This window comes from Scyliorhinus canicula, chromosome 3 (assembly GCF_902713615.1).
Source record: "Scyliorhinus canicula chromosome 3, sScyCan1.1, whole genome shotgun sequence".
NCBI lineage: Eukaryota > Metazoa > Chordata > Chondrichthyes > Carcharhiniformes > Scyliorhinidae > Scyliorhinus > Scyliorhinus canicula.
Genome location: NC_052148.1, coordinates 175728510 through 175751680, shown reverse-complemented (window position 1 = coordinate 175751680; position 23171 = coordinate 175728510). Strand labels below are relative to the sequence as shown.

The window sequence follows — 23171 nt, the reverse complement described above, 5'->3', positions numbered from 1 at the left end:
ACGATGGCCAAATGCAGCACTAAACAGGATAATATACTTGCATTAGAATAACACAATGCATTGTTTCAACAGTGGAAGAGCAACTTAGGCCATCAAACCTACAGTGCATTATATTCAGCCATCTGACAAATTTTGTGATGCTTGGCAAGCTTTATGCTGATAGAATTTCTCCAAATACAAATTCAAAGCCTCATTTTCCCAAGAAGTTATTTTAATCATGAATAACAACCTTTTAATTCACTTCAACCTCAGCAAAGAAATTGCACTTCTAAAAATAGACCTAACCACAGAATTTAACAGGCTGGAATAGCTAAAAAAGGTAACAAATGGATCTTGTTAAAGATCTTAAACAAAACAGAAAATATGTACGCATACAAACTCTTGTTTTAGTTTAGGAAAAATCAACCGCCATATACAACACATATTAATGAAAACAAGAATCAAAATAGAAAATCAAACTAGTTGGTTCACCACATTGTTCCTTGACTACTGCTAGAGGGCCTGTACATAATTCTCTTCAGGATCTTTTTACCTTTGCGATTCCTCAACTCTACCCACAGTTCTATGCCTTCTGATCCTATATCGCTTCTTGCTATCGATTTAACTTAATTCTTTACTCACAATCCAGTCCATCACACAAATATGCATCCCATCCATTGACTCCATCTACACCTCCCGCTGCCTGGTGAAAGCGGGCAGCATAATCACCCGGCTTACTCTTCCAACTTCTTCCATCGGGCAGGAGATACAAAAGTCTGAGAACATGCATGAACAGATTCAAAAACAGCTTCTTCCCTGCCGTTACCAGACTCCTAAACGACCCCCTTATGGACTGATCTGATTAATACTACACTCACCCGATACCAGTGTCTATGTATTTACATTGTGTATCTTGTGTTGCCCTATTATGTATTTTCTTTTCTTGCCATGTACTTAATGATCTGTTTGAGCTGCTCGCAGAAAAACACTTTACACTGTACCTCGGTACACATGACAATAAACAAATCCAATCCAATCCAATCCAATGCAACCCCTCCGTCTTTGACCATCAAACTGTCCTTTCGATAGGACACATACCCTTGGATATTTAGATCCCAGCCCTGATCCTCTTGCAGCCACGTCGCTATGATGCCTACCTCTTATCGGCCAATTTCAATGTGCGCAACAAGCTCATTTACCTTATTCTGTACACTGCGCGCATTTAGGTACAACACCCTCAGTCCTGCATCTGAACCAGGCCCAGCGCCTCCTCTAATGACTTACATACTGTGTCTGATATCAACATCCACTGCCTCACCAAGTGCAAGTTATATTGTTTGTTGAAGTCCTTGGTCCATATATCTGAAAGTGTGTCAAGTCTGATCGGGGTTGCTGCTGACTGCAGCTTTGCTGCCGTCATCTTAGGTGCCGAGGTGTTCCAAGAGGCCCCCGGGTCCATCGAGAACGGATCAATTCTAAGCTTCCTGGTTTATCTTCCCTTTTAGTTTGGGCATGGGGGGACCTATTCTGCCGATCGATTACATTTTCCAGTGAGTATCACCTGAAAGAGCGAGCAAAAAGTCTGGTTCTCACTCGGAGCTGCCAGAAGTGTGATCTCCATCTTACATGTTGCACTGGAAGTCCCTGCCCTACATCTTAAGAAGTAAAAGGCAAGCATGATGAAACAAATAAGCATTGAAATTAATCATGTTAAATTCCCATTAGTGCCAAAAGATCAAGCTTAATTTGATACACTGAGAACCACAGAAAAGCTAAAACCTCAAACGTTAAAATGCCTAATATATTCACATCACATTCCTTGTCCAAAATTTTAACGCATTTTAATTAAACAGGGTAACATCAGCGATAAACAACAAATGAATATCATATGAACAGTTTAAGTATTCATCTGCCACTATAATGCTAAACACTAGATGCTGGAATAATACAGACCAGAGATGCAATAAATATACATACACTTCAATTCACTGAAGTGGTGAATCACTAGCTCGACTATCAGTGTTGGTCCTCATGCATTTCCCACAATGACGAATTACAAGGAAAGAATCAAATGCCCCTCCCAGACATCTCCGAAATGTGATTCAAGATGACATATTTACTCTTTGTGGCACCCACACAAGACCATGCCATCCTCAACCACAACATTTGGTGTCCATACTTTATCCAGACAAAGAGCGAGATCTTCCGGCTGTTCATGCCAGCAGGATCTTCCAGTCTTGACAATAGCGCACCCCCGCCATAGGCTTCCCAGCGATGTGGGCTGGATTCAGTGGGAAATCCCATTGACAGCGGCTGGACCAGAAGATCCCATGGCCGGCCAATGGCAAATTGCCTCCTGCCATCAAGAAACACACCATGGGGAGGCCAGAGAATCTCGCCCCATATAAATTTGATTCAGTGCATTCATTTCTTCTTTCACCATTTACTATCTATCCTCGTAACAGTTGTGAGATTACCAAGTCAGTGTAAAATTAATGCGAAGCTCTGAGTAGTTGTGCGTTGCCAACAAGTGTCCAATTATAACTGCACCAAAACTTAACAAACAATGTGCTGATTTTGGTCTTGCCCACATGCAAGTCACATCCTGTGCTAAAATGGATCTTGCCCACCATTTCTAATTGTAACCTATATTGCTCTGCAAATGGATGAAGTAGCTGCCTAAAGTAGGCAAGAACCTCAAGAATTTAATCCAACTGGTATCCTATTATGTCAATAGGTTCTAGATTTCCTTTTAGCACTTGAGCGGGAAAGCCACCACAGCTTATCCGGCAGACTGAGAGTGCCCAACAAGGAAAGTCATAGCCTTTGTTTCCTCTCCCCTCCCCCACCCCCTTGTTACCTCCAGTAAGACCCTCTCAGAATCCTCTTCCCACTTATTCACTTGCAAGTTGGCGGACGTTCTTGTCTGCCGGAGTCCCAAGGACAAGTAAACCTGCGTCATTTAACCAAATCCGTGTCACAGCCCGAAAATTAGGGCAGCCAGTGTGGTTTGTACGTGATCCAGCCCAATAAGCCGGAATCCCAGTCAGAGTTAAAAGCAACACCTTCATGTTGATTGGTTAATGTAATCATCAGTAAGGATTCTAAATGCAAAGTAACATTTTCAACAATCTAATAATGGACTGTTCGAACTTCCAACTAACCTCAGACAATACCTTGCCATGCTCATTTCCATTTCTTATGTGCAGTATGTAGTATGCCCGAACAGGTTAATTTTTGAGCAAAATCAGAGCTTCCCACTGGAATTTACCAAAGGTATATTCAATAGAACTGGCAATACATTCCAACTGGCTTTTGTAATATGGAATGGAAAGCCCATATTGACAATGTAACTGGTTAGTCATAACATAGAACAGTACAGCACAGAACAGGCCCTTCGGCCCTCAATGTTGTGCCGAGCCATGATCACTCTACTCAAACCCACGTATCCACCCTATACCCGTAACCCAACAACCCCCCCCCTTAACTTTTATTAGGACACTACAGGCAATTTAGCATGGCCAATCCACCTAACCTGCACATCTTTGGACTGTGGGAGGAAACCGGAGCACCCGGAGGAAACCCACGCACACAGGGGGAGGACGTGCAGACTACACACAGACAGTGACCCAGCCGGGAATCGAACCTGGGACCCTGGAGCTGTGAAGCATTTATGCTAACCACCATGCTACCCTGCTGCCTCTTCTTTCACCCGGAAAATTGCAGCCGGAAATTGTAGTTATTCCCAGCATGTACATACAACACATCGGTATGGAGTCAAATTGGCCAATATTGAATTTGCCAGCTGATCTTTGTGGGAACACAAGTGGAAAGGGAATTGAATAAATAGTAAAGGTTAATTCACCTATTTAGCAACTATTTAACAGGAAATCAGTATGAGCCATCTTGTGTGCTGCATTCCTATGAGGCAGGATATCTGCATTAAAATTACCAAGAAACTTGCAATTTATTTATTTATTTTTTTAATATATTTTTTTTAAATTTAGATTACCCGATTATTTTTTCCAATTAAGGGGCAATTTAGCGTGGCCAATCCACCTACTCTGCACATTTTTGGGTTGTGGGGGTGAAACCCACGCAGACACGGGGAGAATGTGCAAACTCCACATGGACAGTGACCCAGAGCCGGGATCGAACTTGGGACCTCAGCGCCGTGAGGCAGCTGTGCTAACCACTAGGCCACTGTGCTGCCCAAACTTGCAATTTATAAGCAGTCAGATGCTTCACAGCTCCAGGGTCCCAGGTTCAATTCCTGGCTTGGGTCACTGGCTGTGCGGAGTCTGCACGTTCTCCTCGTGTCGGTGTGGGTTTCCCCTGGGTGCTCCGGTTTCCTCCCACAGTCAAAAGATGGGCAGGCTAGGTGGATTGGCCATGATAAATTGCCTGAGTGTCCAAAAAGGTTGGGTGGGGTTACTGGGTTACGGGGATAGGGTGGAAGTGTGGGCTTAGGCAGGGTGCTCTTTCCAAGGGGCGGTACAGACTCGATGGGCCAAATGGCCTTCTTCTGCAATGCAAATCCTATATGATTTTATATCTATGATTATCAAGATACTGTCAGGAAGACTCTCACAAGTGAATCTTGGTTCATCGTCTGATGTCATGGGTCGCCACTGTGATCAGCGGAGCAAGGACCTCAAATCAGTCATAAGATGCAGGTGTGTAATGCTTACCAAACAAATGGAATGTTTGGGAGGGGGGTCTGGTAACAGTCACAAGGGGCATTTTGAAACAGTTCCTTGGGACTCTGGCCATTGGGTGTGTCATCGTCAAACACAAGAATTCACCATGCAGGCTAACCAATCCCTGACCACCACCAGTTTTGAACACACACAGAGGGATACAAGAAAGGTAGACCTTCCCTTTGTTCCTTGCTATACAGCTGGACATTGAGCAACACATTAGATGTTATATTTTTCCCCTGGACATCTGAGCAGTGCTCCCAACACAAGCTAGATCTAGTGTACTGTGAGTACCGTTCCAGCAACAGGTAAACCTTTCAGCTTTTCTGTGAGTTAAACTCAGAATACCGGGGCGAAAGAGACCAGTAATTTTTTATTTTCTGCATATTAAGATAAAGAGATTGAGGGACAAGACAATGGGAAAGATTAAGCTTTGTGGATAGTATCCAGACAACTGGATCTCATAGCTTAAGGTACGACAGGGAGTTGAATGAAAGAGGACAGCTTTCCGGTAGTTTAAAAAGGTGAAACATGAACCGATTGAGAGGATTCAGTTTCAAGTTTGTAAGTTTTGTTTTTCATTCATCCGTCCTGAATGGTCCTATTCGCTTGATTGTCAACTTGAAGTGTGCTATTCGCAGCTCTGTGATTTTGAAACATAGTTCAACAAAATTAGTTGGGGAATTTTATAATCCTATATTTGGCCAGCGTCATTATTTGTTCTATGCAAGTCTGAATCTTTGTGACGGTTCCAAGTGTTACACTTTTAGATATATTTTGTATCCTTTTGATGTTATGGAGACCTGTCACATTTTGAAAAATGGGGAAACAACCTGTCTAAGTACAAAATAGATCCATGAGCTGAGGCAACTTAAAGGAGATGATTTTATGCTCTTAATTCGGAATTCGGCATCAGAGCTCTGGACCACGAAAAGTACTCTCAAAACCATTAAAACAAAGGTCTCGTCTCTTAACAGTAATCCAAGGGCGCGAACCTCTGGTCGCGTTGGGCTCTCACTTGAGCCCAACATGGCCAAAGAACGCAGAGAAAGATCTCCAGCGAGCTTCCCGACAACCTCCGTGACTCCCGTGATTCTACGAGTCCTCGCGAGACGTCAAATTCGGATAACCGCCCCAAATGAGCATGACTGAATGACGCTCACGGATGTAGGTCATAAACCTACTTATGACCTACCTGCACGGGATCCAACAGCCTCCTTCGATTCGCAGGCCTCCCCAGGGAGGCTGCAATCAGTGCTAGCCCAAACAAACCTGGACCAGGCAGAATGGCAGCCCAGGGGGTCTCCCGGGCCACCGGAGGCCCCTGGGTGGTCAGAGTAAGTGCAGGGTGGCTCCCTGGCCCTCCCCCTGGAATGCGAGCAGCTTGGCACTGCCCTGCCAAGATGCCCAGATGGCACTGCCAAGTCAGCAGGAATACTGCCTGGGTGCCAGGGTGGCAGTGCTAGGGTGCCCAAGTGCCAGGGGGCAAGGGGGCCCATATCCACAAAATGAGGGTAGAGGTGGGGTTTGAAGAGTGGGAGAGTGCAGGGCAGGCAAGTAGGGGCCTCCGGAACATTGGGGGGTGATGGATGGTGTCCTGGAAGGGAGGGGGTGCTGTAAGGGCGTCTGGGAGGCCTGAATATGGGGGACTCCAGGGACCCCATAGCAGGGTGTCCTCAATTCAGGAGTGTGGGGTACTACACATGTGTGTGGGGAGTGACAATTGCCCATGGGTGGGAGGTGCGGAGGATCCACAAGCTCACTTAGAGATCGGGGCACCCTTTCAAAATGGCGGCCTGATCTCCGAGTTCCCAGTGCTAAAAAAAATTTGAAGTGTGGCCTAAACCTGTGAGAAATTCCCCAGGACCCAGAAAAGTGACGAAGTGTCATTGGCTAGCGGTGGGAAACTCACTGGCAGAGCCGACGGGAAACCCCCTGAAAAACCCGTCACAAATGAACTTGGAAATTTGTTGGGAGAATGAGGCCCTTAATATATGGACATTGGGAGGACTTACCAAAGGTAGAAATTCCCCAGAATGTATTCATAGATCATTGCAGTTTGGAAATCGGAACCATCGCATAGACACAGCTGCTGAATCAGTATGGTTGCCAAAAGAGCACAGAAACTGAACATTTATAGTCTTGAAGGATGAACTTGGACTTCCTGCCAGAATCACAAGTTATGCTTGCTTCCCCTTCAGATATTAAGTTTTGCTCGGCTCGCTGCATCATGATTAGGTGTCAATACTTTATACCTTGAAGTTAGAAACCCTCTTTGCACATCGGTGATCTAAACGATCACATTCTTTTACAAAAGGCAAAAACGTTTTGTGCTTGGAATTGGTTAAAGATGTAGCTATTATTTCAGTGTTGTAATTTGTCAATTAGAATGATAGTCGTTAGCTTCAGAAACATAACGAGCACATTCATAATTGCTTCTTATATTTGGCATTTCTAAAGCATTATGAATGAATGAATGAAAATCGTTTATTGTCACGAGTAGGCTTCAATGAAGTTACTGTGAAAAGCCCCTAGTCGCCACATTCCGGCGCCTATCCGGGGAGGCTGGTACGGGAATGATGCAACATTTAATAAGGATACAAAATATGTATAAAATCCAAGTGGAATGTATTGAAACGGTCCTCACGAATAGGAACAGAAATGCTTGGGTTCCGGGCTTCAAAATTATTGACAATAATCACTGATATAAAAATATACTCTTTCAGATAATGTGATATCTGCTTAGCACTATTTCACTTCCCTCCTCCACATCACCTGCGTCTTCACTAATCACAAATGTGCACCCCATCATTATATGACCCCACTCTCACCTACGAATGCTCTCTTCACAACAAGCGCAAACAGCACATTGCTTTTACCTGGTGACAACCACAAAGAATTTTACACCACTGCTTACTATGGTCATGTTTCATTCTGGGGCTAATTACATGTCACTGCCCACATCCTACTCACGTCTTGATCCTTCTCCAGCATACACATTATCTGAAACTGTCTCACAGAGTTCAACAAAGGCAGACAAACAAACTCATAGAATCATTGAGTCGCTAGTGTCGACGGAGACCATTCGGCCCATTGAGTCTGCACTAGCCATCTGAAGGAGCACCCTACCTAAGCCCACTGCCCCGCTCTATCCCCGTAACCCCACCTAAATTGTACATTCCTAGACACTAAGCAGCAATTTTATCATGGCAAATCCAGCACATCTGTGGACTGTGGGAGAAAACCAGAGCACCCAGAGGAAACCCACGCGGTCACTGGGAGAATGTGCAAACTCCACCCACAGAGTCACCCAGGCCGGAATTGAACCCAGGTCCCTGGTGCTGTGAGGTAGCAGTGCTCACCACTGTGCCTCCCCATACCCGCATTTTTGCAGAAGAGGTCTCACAACTCAACAGGCTCATCCAAGTGGAGGAAATAGTCATGGAGTGGGAAGATTAAGGAGCAGTGGCAATGGTGACACTGGGTGCCACACTCAATAGGGTCCCTGCCTTATTTTTTCCTCTTTCTCAATCACACACAGATGCAGCATGGGAATCTGATACTGTATATTGCTTCTAATCAGCTGCTGCCTCCTAACTTTCGGTACCAATCTGACTCTTTCCCCTCTAAACTTTTCCAGGTCCATCTGAAGACCTGGGCCCTTCAGACCATGAAAGGGATATTCACGACCATAGACCAGCTCAGAAACAGACATTGAAGGCAGGATAGATGATGAAGAAACAGGGTCTGACGATGGTGATTCTCAGAGCATGAGAAAGCAGAAGCAGGGATTTATGAACAGACACGTGGAGAGCAAATTCAGCTTTCTGCTATACTTATGAGGTCAGATTTGGGTTCCAGCCTCAAAATTAAAACTGCATGAGGTACCCCAATGCCTACCTAGAGGCAACTGGCCATTTGATGTTGTGTACTTCTATGAATATATAATGTCTGCGCATTGCTTCAACAGTCCAATTGCATACTATATGGCTCCAGTGCGGGTTGTCTCAAACAGAGTCTATAACAGACTTTTCATGTGGCTGCGAGTGCTTCCAAGCATGGTTAGCCCATGAATGGATGACATGTTAGTGAGAGGTGTGTTTGGTACGAGCAAGGAGTGGAGTATGGCCATAATGTGTGCAGTGCACAGTGAGCTAGAGTGGTGCAAGTAATTAAATGATTTGGAAGTAAATACCTTAGTAAATATGTATCCAAAAGTATTATTCAAGCACTCATAACAAGCAGCAATCTAATATTAAGGATGTTATATATTATAACTTGGATAGGGGATCCATGATTACTAATAATTTCATCTGGAACAGGGTCAGTTACCATCAGGTGAGAAGTAAACAAATGGTTTCTCTCTTTCCATCCCCTGGGTGACCCCAACATGTGATTTTTTTTTTTTAATGAGTACACTTGCCAATTAAGTATTTCACTATTGAAGGGCTGTGACTGTACAAGACACACACAGACAGGTTTTTCTGTAAGTTTAAAATAAAGGAAATAGTATATATTCCGCTTAACACCCATTTAAATTGAAGAGATGGCACAGGCATGGAGGTTATAAAATGGAAAGGTAGGTTAATTTGTCAAAGAGGATAAAACAAGTCAAGAGTCTCCGGATCCTGTAGACTGATGACTTGGACTGTTTCAGACTGATAGCCTTTCCGGATTCGGCGTGAGACAACTTAGAGATGCTGACTAATGATTTCTGTCCATTATTCTGGAGTTAGTAGCTGCTGGACTGATATTTAAAATGCTGCCTGCAGCTTGTGGCTAAGCAAAGAACAGGCAGGGCACACACTTGCAAAGTGGCTGGAGAGAGAGAGCGGACAAACTCAGGGCCTTTAAGCAGGTTCCTGGAACACTAAGTGGGTTCGCTTGCTGATCACATGATTTCCTCTCACAAACTGTCCAGTTTCCAAACATGGTCATAGCAAGCTAATTCCAGGTCCACTGTATCAAAATGATTAGATTATGGCCAGTGAAGTTCCCTGCTCAGTTGGTGTTCATCGTCCAAAGTGATTAAGGCTTGGTCTACACCCAGATGAATGCATAGATCAATTCTGGATGTTTGATTCAGTAGATTGGTCATTTGCACTCGTTTAAGTTGATTTTCTCAAGTGGGAACTACTTCTAGACAGCCTGGAATCTTGCTGATGGTCTTGTAATTTGTGGAGTGCAGCAATGTTATTCAACCATCTTAGAAGATGCTGCTTAAGTCATGCTGATGTTCAGACTTCTTAACTGGTGACTTCAACTCACTCAATAAATAAAGTAATTTGCCATATTTTAACAAGGGTCCTTTGACCATCAAGCTTCAGAACCACTGCTCCAGTGGCAACAGTTCTGACTCTATTTAGTAGTCAAGGATGGATTCTTGTGGAGATAACATATGCTAGATGTAAAGAAGACCATCCTGGTCTCCAAGCAGCAAGTTACTGAATTGTTCAGCTGGATTAAAGAGTGGAGGAATGGTGGCTTGACACTGTTATGTAGGCAGCATTGCAATTACCAAGAAACAAGCCACAGATGTGCACAATATGTTGGTGGTGGTGATTCACTGCTCCTAAAGGCTGCTGACTCATTTAGCAGTGTTGTAAGAGCTGCATGAGATGGCAATGACAATGTTGTGATTAGCCTTCTTTCTTTATTTCTTCCAAGAATATGGATAATATTGGGATTGTTCCCTAAGAAGGTAACGGTGGACCTTCTCCTTGAACTGTTGCAATCCTTGTAGCAATGGTAATCCCACAGTGGTGTGATGGAGGGAATTGCAGAATATGGACCCAGTGGCAATAAAGGCACAGCAATAGATATCCTCTATCTGTGCAAAAAGAGTCGGAAATGGCAAAATAAACCAGTAACAAATAACAGAGAAACTATTGCAGAAGCAAAAAATGTAGGAAGAGCAATAATGTTTAGACAAAAAAAAACTTAATCAATAACCTGTCAGAACCACCTGTACAGCACAGATTGAGGCCATTCTGCTCAATGAGGCGGCACTATTCTCAAAGAGCAAAACTCGTTTGATAGATCACAGTTTGTTGCTACCTATCCCATCCTATTCTTTGGGCCAATATATAATGTCGTTTACATGATAACTTGCTGAATGGGGCATGTTGAGCCACTGCCTAATTACATATTGCATTCACCTCACCCATGAGGGCTCCCTCCGCAAGAGCAACCTCTGGGTCTATTTACTGAGTGTGACGGAGCAGGGGATAGAGATATGGCTGGTAAAGCCAAAAGTACAAGTTTGTGCTGTACTTTCTTCCCCCAGTTTCAACGTGACAGCCAGCCACATTGATAAGCTGGCAGCCTGTCTCTTGGGAAAGCCTGTTGCAGAAGGACATAGCAGTGGAGCAGGCCAGGTATGTCGAGTAGTCGGAGGTGGTGGGGAGGCCAGGGAGTTGGAAAAGATCAAAGGGATCTTTGTCTGGTCTGGGTCTGGGATGTGAGGTGGTGGTCACAAGGTTGGCGAGCACGATCATTGGAGTTGTGGGTGGGGGTGGGGGTGGGGGTGGGGGTGGGGCGGTGGGAATGGGGAAGGAAATTGCTGTAATCATGAAGGTGGGAGAGGGACTGGGTTAGACAGGATATGGACCAAGTCACACTCAAGAAACAGCATATGTTTGTTAAGTATGCACAAGAAGGCGGGCCTTGAAAAATGACAAGATTTTTTAAAATTACAGAAATAGAAATGAAGAAATAGTAATATGGTTGTAAAAGAAGTTGGGGGTGATTTCCGGGGTAACTTGTTGGGTTGGATAAAAAAGCATTCCTGCTCCTTCTCACTCGCAAACAGTGCGGAAAAGGTAACCCCACCTGTCAGTTTTTCTAATTCCAGGGAAATTTGGCTGACATTAGTTAAAATGGATAGTATGACAAACGAAAGACACACAATCTTCCTACAAGTTATCACTGACTAACGTATCTGCTGTGAGCTGATAGACACATGCCCTTCCTCACCATCCCGCCTCTGCTAAAAGCAGAATTTCACCTGGGTCTGATACCAGCTCGAAATCTTTTTATTTTTTTTTAATTGTAACATTCCACTCAGCCCAAACACATCCTATTTTGGAGGTTAAAAATTACCACTTTGTATTTGATATTCATCCATCCCTTGCCTGCAAACATTAAACAATAAAACAAAATGGCCAGAGTCAGAAAACTCCAATTGCATCTTGGCAAAACCTGGGCCCAACCATTTTAAAAAACGTTCCCGGATACCCTTCATTACACTCCTGTCTGCCGCATTTCACACTGAAAGCTAAAGCAAACTAAACTTTACATGTTTCCAAATCTGTTCCCTTAAACGAGACTGTTTAACCAACTCACAAGAGTAATCTTAAAATCACATATCATTAATGAATGCCACAGGGAAATGTTAAATGTAAAGTTAGATGCAGTTATGTACAAAATGAGTTTGATCTCGCTCTTCCTCGTTGCTCGCCTTGTTTTATTGTATTTGTGTATTCTATGAGTTTGTGGTCAAACTGCTCTGTGAGGTTCTCATTGTGTTGTTTTCAACTTTGGTTCACTTGTGGTTCTTAGGCTTTACATTCTTACACTTCTTTCTATCTCCAAGTCTGTTACCATGCATTTGCCTGCATGCGTGCAATGATTTAGTGAATTCTTCGCTTTTCATTTGTGGCACATCCAGTGGCTGATGGAGAATTAAGGTCAGAACTGGGAGTAGAAACTCCAGGTTAGGGTTAGCGACGGGGCAACATCATTAATAAAGAGACACAAATGCGTATGTTAAATAAGACAAGTGTCATACACCGTCTCAATGACCAAAAACAACATCCCTCATTGAGTACGGTTAGCAACCAATTTCCTGACCTGACCACATTTCACTCCACCCAACCACTGACCTTAATTGCAACCACCTCAATGAACATGAACCTGAAATCCAAAGACCAATCCCAAATCACTACCTTCAATCCTCAACAAGCACAAGCCAATCCGGTCTTTGCGGTTATTGGATAGGCACATGGAGCGGGCCTCTGATAGGGAGTGGGATAGCTTGATCTTGGTTTCGGACAATGCTTGGCACAACATCTAGGGCCGAAGGGCCTGTTCTGTGCTGTACGTTCTATGTTCTATGTTAATCCCCATCATAATCGAGATACAGTTTTGCGGGGGATGAATTGAAAATCCCATTCCCTGCTGGTCTCAAGCCATGACCTTTTGACCTCCATCTGTCCACTCCCATTCTCCCCTTCCTCACTTCCCTCTCTGCTCCTTGCTGTGCCCCACATCTCTCACACTCTCCCTCCCTCCTTCATCTCTTTCAATCATTCTCTTATCTTCTCTTCCTGCTCAAACTGAATATTCCATTTGACCTTTGCTGACTGTCTACAATGGCACAGAAGATTAACAGACAGACAGAATCCCTACAGCACAGAATGAGGCCATTTGACCCATCGAGTCAGCACCAACCCTCTGATAGAGCACCCCACCTAGGCCCAATCCCCCACCCTATACCGGTCGAGCACCCCACCTAGGAGCAATGTAGCATGGCCAATCCACCTAACCTGCACATCTTTAGACTGTGGGAGGAAACCGGAGTACCCGGAGGAAACCCACGCAGACACGGGGAGAACCCAAACTCCACACTTATAAATCAGATTGATCAACAGAATAATTACGTAACTTCCCATCCACCTGAAATCATATGGTCCACTGCATCCTAAAAATAATATAGATTTGACAGTTTCAAAAATAAGTACATTATCTACAGAGGGGAGAATTCAGAGTTCTTTAGAAGAGAACTTGCCCCCAATTTACTTCAATCAAATGTAAACACCATGACCTGGATTTGTGTCCTCCGATTGGGTGCGCAGAGTTGGGAAAATTCCCAGGTCTGCAAATCCAACTTTTAAAACTCACTGCCCGGATTCTAGATTTTCAGTCTGGTGAGGCAGGCTATATCAGGAGTCAGGGCAGACAACTCGGAAATAATGAGGAAGGTGCCAAGTACGGAGCCACTGCATGCCCACATCCTCTCATACCATTCCTGCCAACCCATGCCCTTGTCCATCCCGTGTTCTCTCTTACCTTCCAGGGTAACCTATTCCCCTGTACCCACCCTTTATAGCACCAATTCCAACTCAGAGACAGCCCATGCCCCTACCCTTTGCCCTGATGTCAGTCATGCCAACTTACCCAGTATCCACCATGGGCAGACCTTAGAATCTATCCATAAATAAGATGAAGCTTCTACTCAATAAAGAGCCTATTGCGAATTTTACTATATTTGAAAAAACACTAATTCATAAAAACCCATTTATTATATTTATATTCCTTCAACTACATAAAGCCTTGCAACAATAAACATTTCATTCAAATGCACAATCCCTTATAGCAATAAGCACTGAAATTCAAAGCCTCACTTCAACCATTTGTAAGGTGAAGGTAAAGTTGCCATAATCCCAGATGACCATCTGCTGCTTTCCCCTTTGAGGGGAAGCTGATTTGTGGCGATTTAACTTGAGGATCACCACACCTCAGCTAAGTTGAGAAGGAAGGCCTTCATGTAACTGTTAATCAAATTATGAAATGACAGACATTCTATTATGATAATAGATGGTTGTGAAATCAGTTATGCAGCACCAGTCCAGTAATATAAACCCTCAGGCTTATGTCAACAAACAGAGCCAAATAGCAGTCAATGATTTTTGTTTAATGCACCAGACAGTCTTTTCTTTATATATATATTCAACATTTAAAGGGCAGGACTTTTAAATTTTGGGAGAGCTTGACAGCTCCCATTGAAAGGTCCACATGACAGCTACTTTTGACAGTTTTGACAGATGATAAGCAATCCATGCCCACATACAGAACATTCAGAACAACATTCAGGCTTGAGATGGTATGTGGTAAATAACATTTGTGGCAAAGAAGTGCCAGGAAATTATAATCTCCAACAAGAGAAAATCTAACCATCTCCCTTTGATATTCAATGGCATTCACTGAGTACCCTACTATCAACATCCTGGGGGAGATAATGGGTTAACACAGACCAGAATGTGAACTGGATCAGTCATATAAATACTGCAACTACAAGAGCAGATCAGAGGAGCTGGTTTAGCACACTGGGCTAAATAGCTGGCTTTTAAAGCAGGCCAGAAGCACGGTTCAATTCCCTTACCAGCCTCCCCGAACAGGCGTCGGAATATGGCGACTAGGGGTTTTTCACAGTAACTTCACTGAAGCCTACATGTGACAATAAGCGATTTTCATTTTTCAGAGACTAGGAATCCTGCAGCGAGTAACTCACCTCCTGACTCCCTACATCCTGTTCACCATCTAAAAGGCACAAGTCAGGAGTGTGATGGAATAGTCCCCACTTGCTTGGATGAGTGCAGCTCCAGTAAAACTCAAGAAGCTCAACATCATCCAGGACAAAGCAGCCCGCTTGATTGGCACCACCAACACATAGCAGCAGCAGCAGTGCGTACCAGAACAAGATGCACTGCAAGAACTCACCAAGGTTCCTTTAGGCAGCACCTTCTAAACTCATTGTCTCTACCACCTAGAAAGACAAGCGCAGCAGATGCATGGGAACACCAGCACCTGGAGTTTCACCTCCAAGCCAAACACCATCCTGGAAATATAACAACACTGTCACTGGGTCAAAATCCTGGGACTCCCTTCCGAACAGCACAATGGGTGTACCCTCACTACATGGACTGCAGCAGCTCAAGAAGGTGGCTCACCACCACCTTCTCAAGGGCAATAGGGATGGACTAGCCAGAAACACTTACCTCCCATGAAAGGATTAAATAAAAGTTCCAATGAACTTGACAGTTATATGAACTTGTAACATATGCCTACTTGTAACAATTCCAAAGAGCACCTGCCCTCCCCCAAAGGGCACATGACCCCTTCCAAAGATGTCTGAGGACTATATTCAATGATGTACCTTGGCTAGCCATAGAAATGCACAAAGTTCAGACATGCTCTTACCAGGTCTACTCTGCATACTTCAGATTTCACACTGCTAAGATACAAAATTCCACCTTCAGTGGTGATTTAAATGATCAGCTGCTCAGTGTACCCCAAACGCGCAAAACAAGGACCACCTCCATGAAAAGGGGAGGGATGCGACTCATGATTTTCAGGCACATTTTTGGCAGGAAGAGAGGCTCCCCACCGTGGCAAATATCTGGGCCAATTTTTCTTGTGACTTTAGGTCAACGGATGTCAAACCAAAAAGATCAATTCCATGATCTCAATCTTGTTGATAAAAAACGAAAGCCTAACCATATGCACAGATCCACGAGTGTCCATTTTCCACCACCATTGTATTTCTTAGTATTTTCTCTCCCTTAGTGCTGGAGGCAGTAGAAGGAAGAAGCCTTTGTGAATTTTGCCTTCTCTCAGGACAGCAATACCAGAGTCTCTGAAGTCTCCTCAGATATCTTTTATTCTCAAATTCATCGACAGATGAGGCATTAAATTGATGTCCTATCCGTCCCCTCAGCTAGATGTAAAATATCCTGTGGCACTACTTCCAAAGAAAAGCAGGGGAATTTTTCCTTTTGCCCAGGTCAATATTTATCCCTCAACCAAACATCACTAAAATAAATGAACTAGTCTTAATCACGTGGTATTTTCTCAGCCCTTGCTGCTTGCACATTTGCTGCTGAGTGTTCTAAATTATATGTGACTACACTTTAAAAGGTTTACCATGCTAACATTCCACCCTTTTCACACCACTGCTGAGGTGAAATTCCGTGAAGCATCTTTCACTCGATATTTAATGATTCCATCTTAAATTCTCTCCGCTTTACACAGCTTCAAACCATTTAATGTAACAAAACTCCTTGCTTACCTAACCTCAACCTCAAGCACCATTAACTAATGTTGTAAAATCCATACCTGTCTCTTGGTCTCACTTTCACAACAAGGCACCGACCACAGAATCAGTGCCATTTATGTATTTTCTTTGAAGGTGGTAAATTCTTTTCCACAATGACAAGGATAATGAGATGGCTAGATGATGTGAGTAGCGCAAGTCAAAAAAACGTTTTGACTGTACTTCCAGCAAAGCAATGACGGTGCAGTAGCAACAGCTCTGAGGAAATTCCTTGCTGGCACCCCAACGTTCCAACAGTGCAATCAAGAAGATGGTAGCACAGCGGGGATGATGGGAAAGGTAGGTACAGGCAAGGCTAGAGTAATTTATTCACCAAATCAATCTTATCAGATGTTTCCTTTCATAACCTTCTTTGTAATATCCCCAGCTTGTACTTGTAGAGTTTGAGTTTTTCCATAAAGCTTTTAGTAAACCACGTAGCTTTTAAGGTAATTCTGTTAAATTCTGCAGCCATAAAATAACAATTGTATAGGTATACATGATCAATTTTTGTATCAATACATAAATATTGGTCATATTGCAATACCTTATCAATAGCCAACACGTAACAAACCTTGTTCCAAATATGCTTTGACTCTGAGAGGCAAGCAAAATAAACAATAATAAACTGCATTCCTTAGTTGTAAAGTAATTTGCTATGTGTATTTTTTTTTAGACCTGATCAAGAGCATTTGATGCACTTCATTAAGCCACGACACTAGGAATGAGATACCAAATGATACTCACCAAATCAATTATCCCTTTCAGAGCTTGAAATCCTCCATTAACCGGGAAGACGTGACTCGGGGAATCTGCAACTTTTTCCAGCTTTTCAAAGCAAAAGTATTTAATTTTAAAAAGCAGTTTAATGCAGGATTTCTAGCCTTCAGGCACAGGAGTGCATCTTATTTAACAATGAAATTCATCATTCACCCAGTTGGCATAAAAGGCACAATTTTTATATCAATACAATCAATGAGCCAGATTTTACAACACTTCGGTTTCATAGAACTTCCGCTTGTTAAATGGAATCTATACAAGAAATCCAATTAGTGATCTAATGATTAATCTCATCATAATTGGAGTCTAGAACATTTCCACTGAGAAAATGTACAATTATGCTCTTTTGAAGAGAATGAGGCACAGTGGGAAATACGTTTTGTGAAAAACTTCAAAGACATATTCTCACATAAATTCGGTACAGATCCAGACCACACAATTACTATGATGAAAGCCAAATGTCAGTATAATTTACCCATCAATTCTAACCTTGCCACCTGGCATCCTCTGCTTTCATTTTCTGAATTAGACCTATACTATGGTTGACCATTAAAATGCATATGGAAGCTAAATTTAGCACAGAACCAACTCTTTAGTTTGCAATTTAATTATGCCCTTATTTTAACCTAGTTTTTTCACCATTCCATTTCACCATACAATTGACACTAGCTTTCAATTATTTTTTCCCACTTCCAAAAATATCAGTTTCACACTGAAAATTGATTTGGTAGAGCCATAGTCATTGTGCAATTGTTGATTTCACTATGGGTTTTCATCTGCAGGAAAGTTAGCTGCTTCACTCTTCAAAAGTTAATTAGATTTTATGTCCTTTCACAGGTTTCTATTGATTGAAGCTTTTTTCAAGCCATGATGTGCACAATGTGGGGACATGTAAAATTGCCCCTTTAAATCTCACGAGGGAGACAACCTGATAACTCATGACTGGCAAGGTTATGAGTGAGTTATATCTAGCACTGCAAGTAAGAGACAAGGATTTCCCATAGCTCCTCATTATAATATTCTGTTTACACCACATTCTTCTTCTTCTCCACGTAACATCCCCAATTAGTCAAAGGTTGTCAAACGATGGCTTAATCTGTGATTTTCACTGCAGGGCAGGACAAGGAGACAGACCCAAATGTTTTGAATTAGAAATTTATCGGCTCACTGGACCCACCTTGGTAAGAAGGATCCAGAATTGTGTGATTTTTCGCTCTGGGAGAGGAGCTGGAGCTCATGTGGGTAGAGCCAGGTATGACAACTCCAGAAACAGAGCTTGGGAGGCCACAGTGGTGGGCAATTGCGGAGGCAGGCCGATTAGATGGCGAGTTTCAGTCTCTGGAACTTTGTCCCCGTTTTTTCAGAAACTGTTAGGCACTCTAGCCCTCACGCATCACATCCCTTCACGCCCCCTCACCCTCCATGCCAACTACATGCCAGCTTAGGCATTCTGCCCAACCCATGACCTCTGTATCATCCATGAGCAGAGCTCAGGAGCCATGTGGAGATGAAAACAATTAACAGATAACTTCTCAATACAATTGTCACTCATCCTACTTGCTAGTGAAGAAACCTATTAAAGCTATTAATTCTCAAGTGATTAATCTCTTAAAAAAACAAACTTCTGTCTAGATCCCCCAAAGACAGCTCATCCTTTACTAGCCTGTCAAATAAACTGTGAGCTGACACTGACAGTTGGAGCTTTTTTTTTTTACATTTAAAGAGCAGATGATTTAAAAACCTTCACATCGTGGCAGTTGTAGAGACCTTGGCCAGATTTTCCGGGCATTGGGATTCTCTGTTCCTGCTGACAACACTTCCCTGGCCATGGGTTTCCAGGCAGGGTGGGGTGGCTTCAGTGGGAAATCCCATTGACAAGTGGCGGGAGTAGAGAATCCTGCTGCTAGTGAACGGCGCACCTCCAAGAAACACATGACTGGGTGACTGGAGATTCCAGCCCTTATCTGCTCTTTATGCATGTTTCTATCTGTTCCATCAATTTCTGACACCCCTACTGCTGGTTAATATCTTTGATACAGGCAAGAAATAGTCCATCTGATCTCTGCACTGAGTTTAAATGATCCTGGTGAGTTTGGATTTCCCTCCTGTGAATCACACCTGACCCCTTTTCCCCGACCAGTATAAATTAGATTGTCAGAAATAGGTGCAGGACTTCTGCATCCGGGACCCACCTACCTACCCACCTTTTTTAAGGGTCTACGGAATCTTTCCAACTCATGAAAATCCTAACAAAGAGTGAGTTAGGCTGCGGTAAATGCAGATGTATAAATATTTTATGTTTGGCCATAATATAAATCAAAAATATGGAAAACAAAATAGATTAGACAGAGTTTTTAACAATCTAAGAATTAATCCAATAACTGGACGTATTGCAATTTAATATAAAGGTACTGAATAAGAGATGGACAGCTAACCAACGCAAAACATAAAATCATAGAATCATAAATAGAAGAAGAGACCTATTTAGAAGAGTAATCCAGTTAGTCCCACTTTCCATGTCCTTGAAACTTTTCCTCCTTCAAGTATTTATTCCCTTTTCCAGATTATTGAATCTGTGTTCATCAGACAGTGCATTCCAAATCCCAGGTCTACAAACTACAGAGCAAGGCTTCTTCTGGAGCAGCTCTTGGACCGACAACCTCCACAAGCTCGGGCAGCAGGCACATGGGATCACCACCATCTCCATGTTTCCCTTAGTGTCACATATAATCCTGACATGGATATCAACTGATGTTCCTTCTTTGTCACTGGATCAAAGTCCTGGAACACCGAACCTAAAAGCAGTGCGGGACTGCCTTCACGATATGGACCACAGCAGTTCACAAAGAGTTCCACCACCGGCTTCTGAAGGACATTAACGGAACACCAATAAATGCTAGCCTTGCCTGCCATTCCAGGTCCCAAAAAGTGATGGCACAAAGCTACCTTATTCTGGTTTCAGAATTAAAATGCAGTCAAACCTTGTAATGAGGCCTAATGGACATCCTGAAACAGTGAGATGAGTGAATTAAACCACTCCATCCTCATGATGTCTTTGATGAGGTTTCTGGGGCCTGACTCAACATAAAGCCTGTTGGATCACTTACTAGATGCAGCCTGAATACCAGCCAACAGTATTATGTTTAAAAGGCCTACCTGCTGTTTCTTAAAGTCTTTGACTCCAACACAATAAATAACTGCCCCTAGTTTTCTTGCGTCATCAGCCTGTAATGAAATTCAAAATAAATTGGTTTCAGCCAAAGAAAATACATGCTGAATAATTCAATGGCAAACTTGAAATGTTGCACTTGCCTCTCTAATTGTATAGGGCAACACCAATTCTACTAATTCGCCATCGGTTAGAACAATGATAGCACTCGCAGTCTTCAAATCCTTTTGCTTCATTATTTGCTCAGAGGCCTACAAAAAACCAATTAAACATCCATTAATGCTTAAACAAGTTACTGGGTATTTATTAGAAGTAAATATATAAACTTGTCCAAAACAAAACTGTGTCCTGCACTTTAGTTGATATTCTATAGTTCCCCTGGTGGTCGACGCACTTTCTTATTTGACAGAACAATTTCTTCTTTCTCATCACTGCTGGTGAGTGTGCGTCAAGGATTAAAGGCCCGTGCTTGGGTCCTGGTTCCTCATTATCCTGTGATCTATTCCTGGGAGTTCTAGTTTTCCTTCCTTTTTGTTTTTCTTGGGAGGCTTTGATAGCACATGTTGTTGCCGGTCATCTTTGTATAAATTATGTTGGTTCTGTACTGGGCCTGAGGCTGGGGTTAAGTTACATTGTGTGATACATATGTTGCGTGAGGGCCACGTAGAATCCAACACGTGTTTGTAGAGTCAAACAGAAAGTAACATTATTTACAACAATATGTACACAGCTTCCTTCTCGAGCCGGTACCACACTGGCCAGCTCCATTTATACAGCTGCAACTACTAGTGATTGCTCTGCTCTCCTCATTGGGGAAGCCAAGAGTCATGGGATAACTAATTGTCCCCAGACAACAGGATTCAGGAAGGTTATAACAATACATAGCTCCCCTTTAGAACTGGGTTTTTGCATATTTTCTTTTCATGTTTCATTTTTTTTTAGGGTGGGTGATAAAGAATCCATGATTGGTTCCTGCATGGGTACAGGTGGGGCTGGTATCCGGGGAGAGGAGGTTGGGGTGTGTCACTGGTGCCTCTGGCGCTGCTGGCTATTGAGGGAAATGAATATTGGTGCGCTCGTTGTAATTGTGAGCAATTGCCAAGTGGGAAGGTGTACATCATTTTACCATGTTTTCATGGCCTTATCCTGTTTCTCCCTGCTTATAGAGGCATTAAGTTATGTCTGATGATTATATCGAGCCAATTACACTGCTATTCTCTTATCCCACTCTGTATTCATGTGTATTGCTTGCTGTGCTGTATATTTTTTGTAGTTTATTGCCTTGTTTGGTAAAATGTAAAATCTCAATAAAGATACTTGATAAAAAAACTTGTCCAAAAAAATCTATTTGGGCAAGTTTTTGGATGAGCGACAACCCTTGGGTGCAATCTACCGACCGCGTTCCACCAGAATTGGAGTGCGTCTCCCAGGCAATGGGAGGCCCCAGTTGGTTGGCCTCCAGCAGGGTGGGGCCCTGGCACTGTTGGTGGCACCCAGGCACTGCCAGCCTGGTGCCCTGGCAGTGCCACCCAGGTGCCAATCTGGCACTACCAAGCTGCCCAGGTGGCACTGCCTGGCTGGCAGGGGCACTGCCAGGGTGCCAGGTTGGAATTTTGTCCGGCCCAGGGATGGCATATCTGGGTGCCATATTTTTAAAACTGCCGTTGGAGAAAGAAGATGGATCTCCAGGAACACTCGGGAGGCTGGAAGATGTACCTCCTCATGACACTGAAGCTGGAAAATCCACCTGAAAGATGGATCTAAAGGGAGATTTCGGTTGGACCTTTATCTGCATCCCATTAGCGAAGTGCAAATCAGTTTCACGCTGGCCACCAACAGGATTCCTGATCCGCTATGGTATCAGCAATGGTCAAGAAAAATACATGTGCAGAGGACAGCAGCAACCAGGAAAGAAATGCTTTTAGCAGGCATCATCTATAATAGCCAGAACATGAACAGCTGCCTCAGAGCCAAACTTGAACAGCAAATCCCTAGCAGATATTATGGTTTAAAAAGACAAATCTGAATTGGTGTATTCCCAAAGGCTATTTTGTTCAAATCGTTCCATGACCTCGCCCCTTCCCATCTCTGAAATAACCCAGCCCGACAACCCTGAGATATCAGCATTTCTCTAATTCTGGCCTTTTACACACCCCTGATTTTTGTAGCTCCACCACTGGTGACTGTGTCTTTAGTTGCTTTGGTCCCAAGTTTTGGAATGCCTTCCCTACACCTCTCCAACTCTCTAACTCACTCTCCCCCTTTACGGTATTCCTTGAAATCTACGTCTACCTAATACTTCTTTGTGGCTTGGTGCCAAATTTTATTTTATAATGCTTCTATGAAATGCCTTGGGAGGTTTTCTTATTTGAAAGGAGAAATTGTGGGCAATTCTGAGTCAACTAAATTATTTTTTCAAGCTCCTTTGTTTTCTATATGTTCATCATTATAAATTATACTTCTGTTTTTGCATGTGTGGCACACAGGATGCTAGCAGACATAAAAATGTTGTCGCAGACGTATTTTGAGCAAATTAATTGGTTTTCCTTCCCCTACGAACAACATTGCACATTAACTAATGACAGTTAGTAACTCTCAATATTAGGTAATAAGATGAATAAATTGAATTGTGTTAGAATAAATTTGTATGTCACTTAGGTGAAATTCACAC

At 43.1% G+C, this 23171-nt stretch overlaps 1 protein-coding gene across 1 annotated transcript in view; it reads right to left on the bottom strand.

The window, feature by feature from the left end:
* antxr2a (ANTXR cell adhesion molecule 2a) overlaps positions 1-23171 on the bottom strand; it is a 281083-nt gene that overhangs the window by 222857 nt on the left and 35055 nt on the right. Inside the window, exons 5-7 of the mRNA XM_038791794.1 lie at positions 20644-20751; positions 20488-20556; positions 17299-17379 (exon numbers count right to left, since the gene is read on the bottom strand). Coding sequence (XP_038647722.1) covers positions 17299-17379; positions 20488-20556; positions 20644-20751 — 258 coding nt within the window. The remainder of the gene's footprint in view (positions 1-17298; positions 17380-20487; positions 20557-20643; positions 20752-23171) is intronic.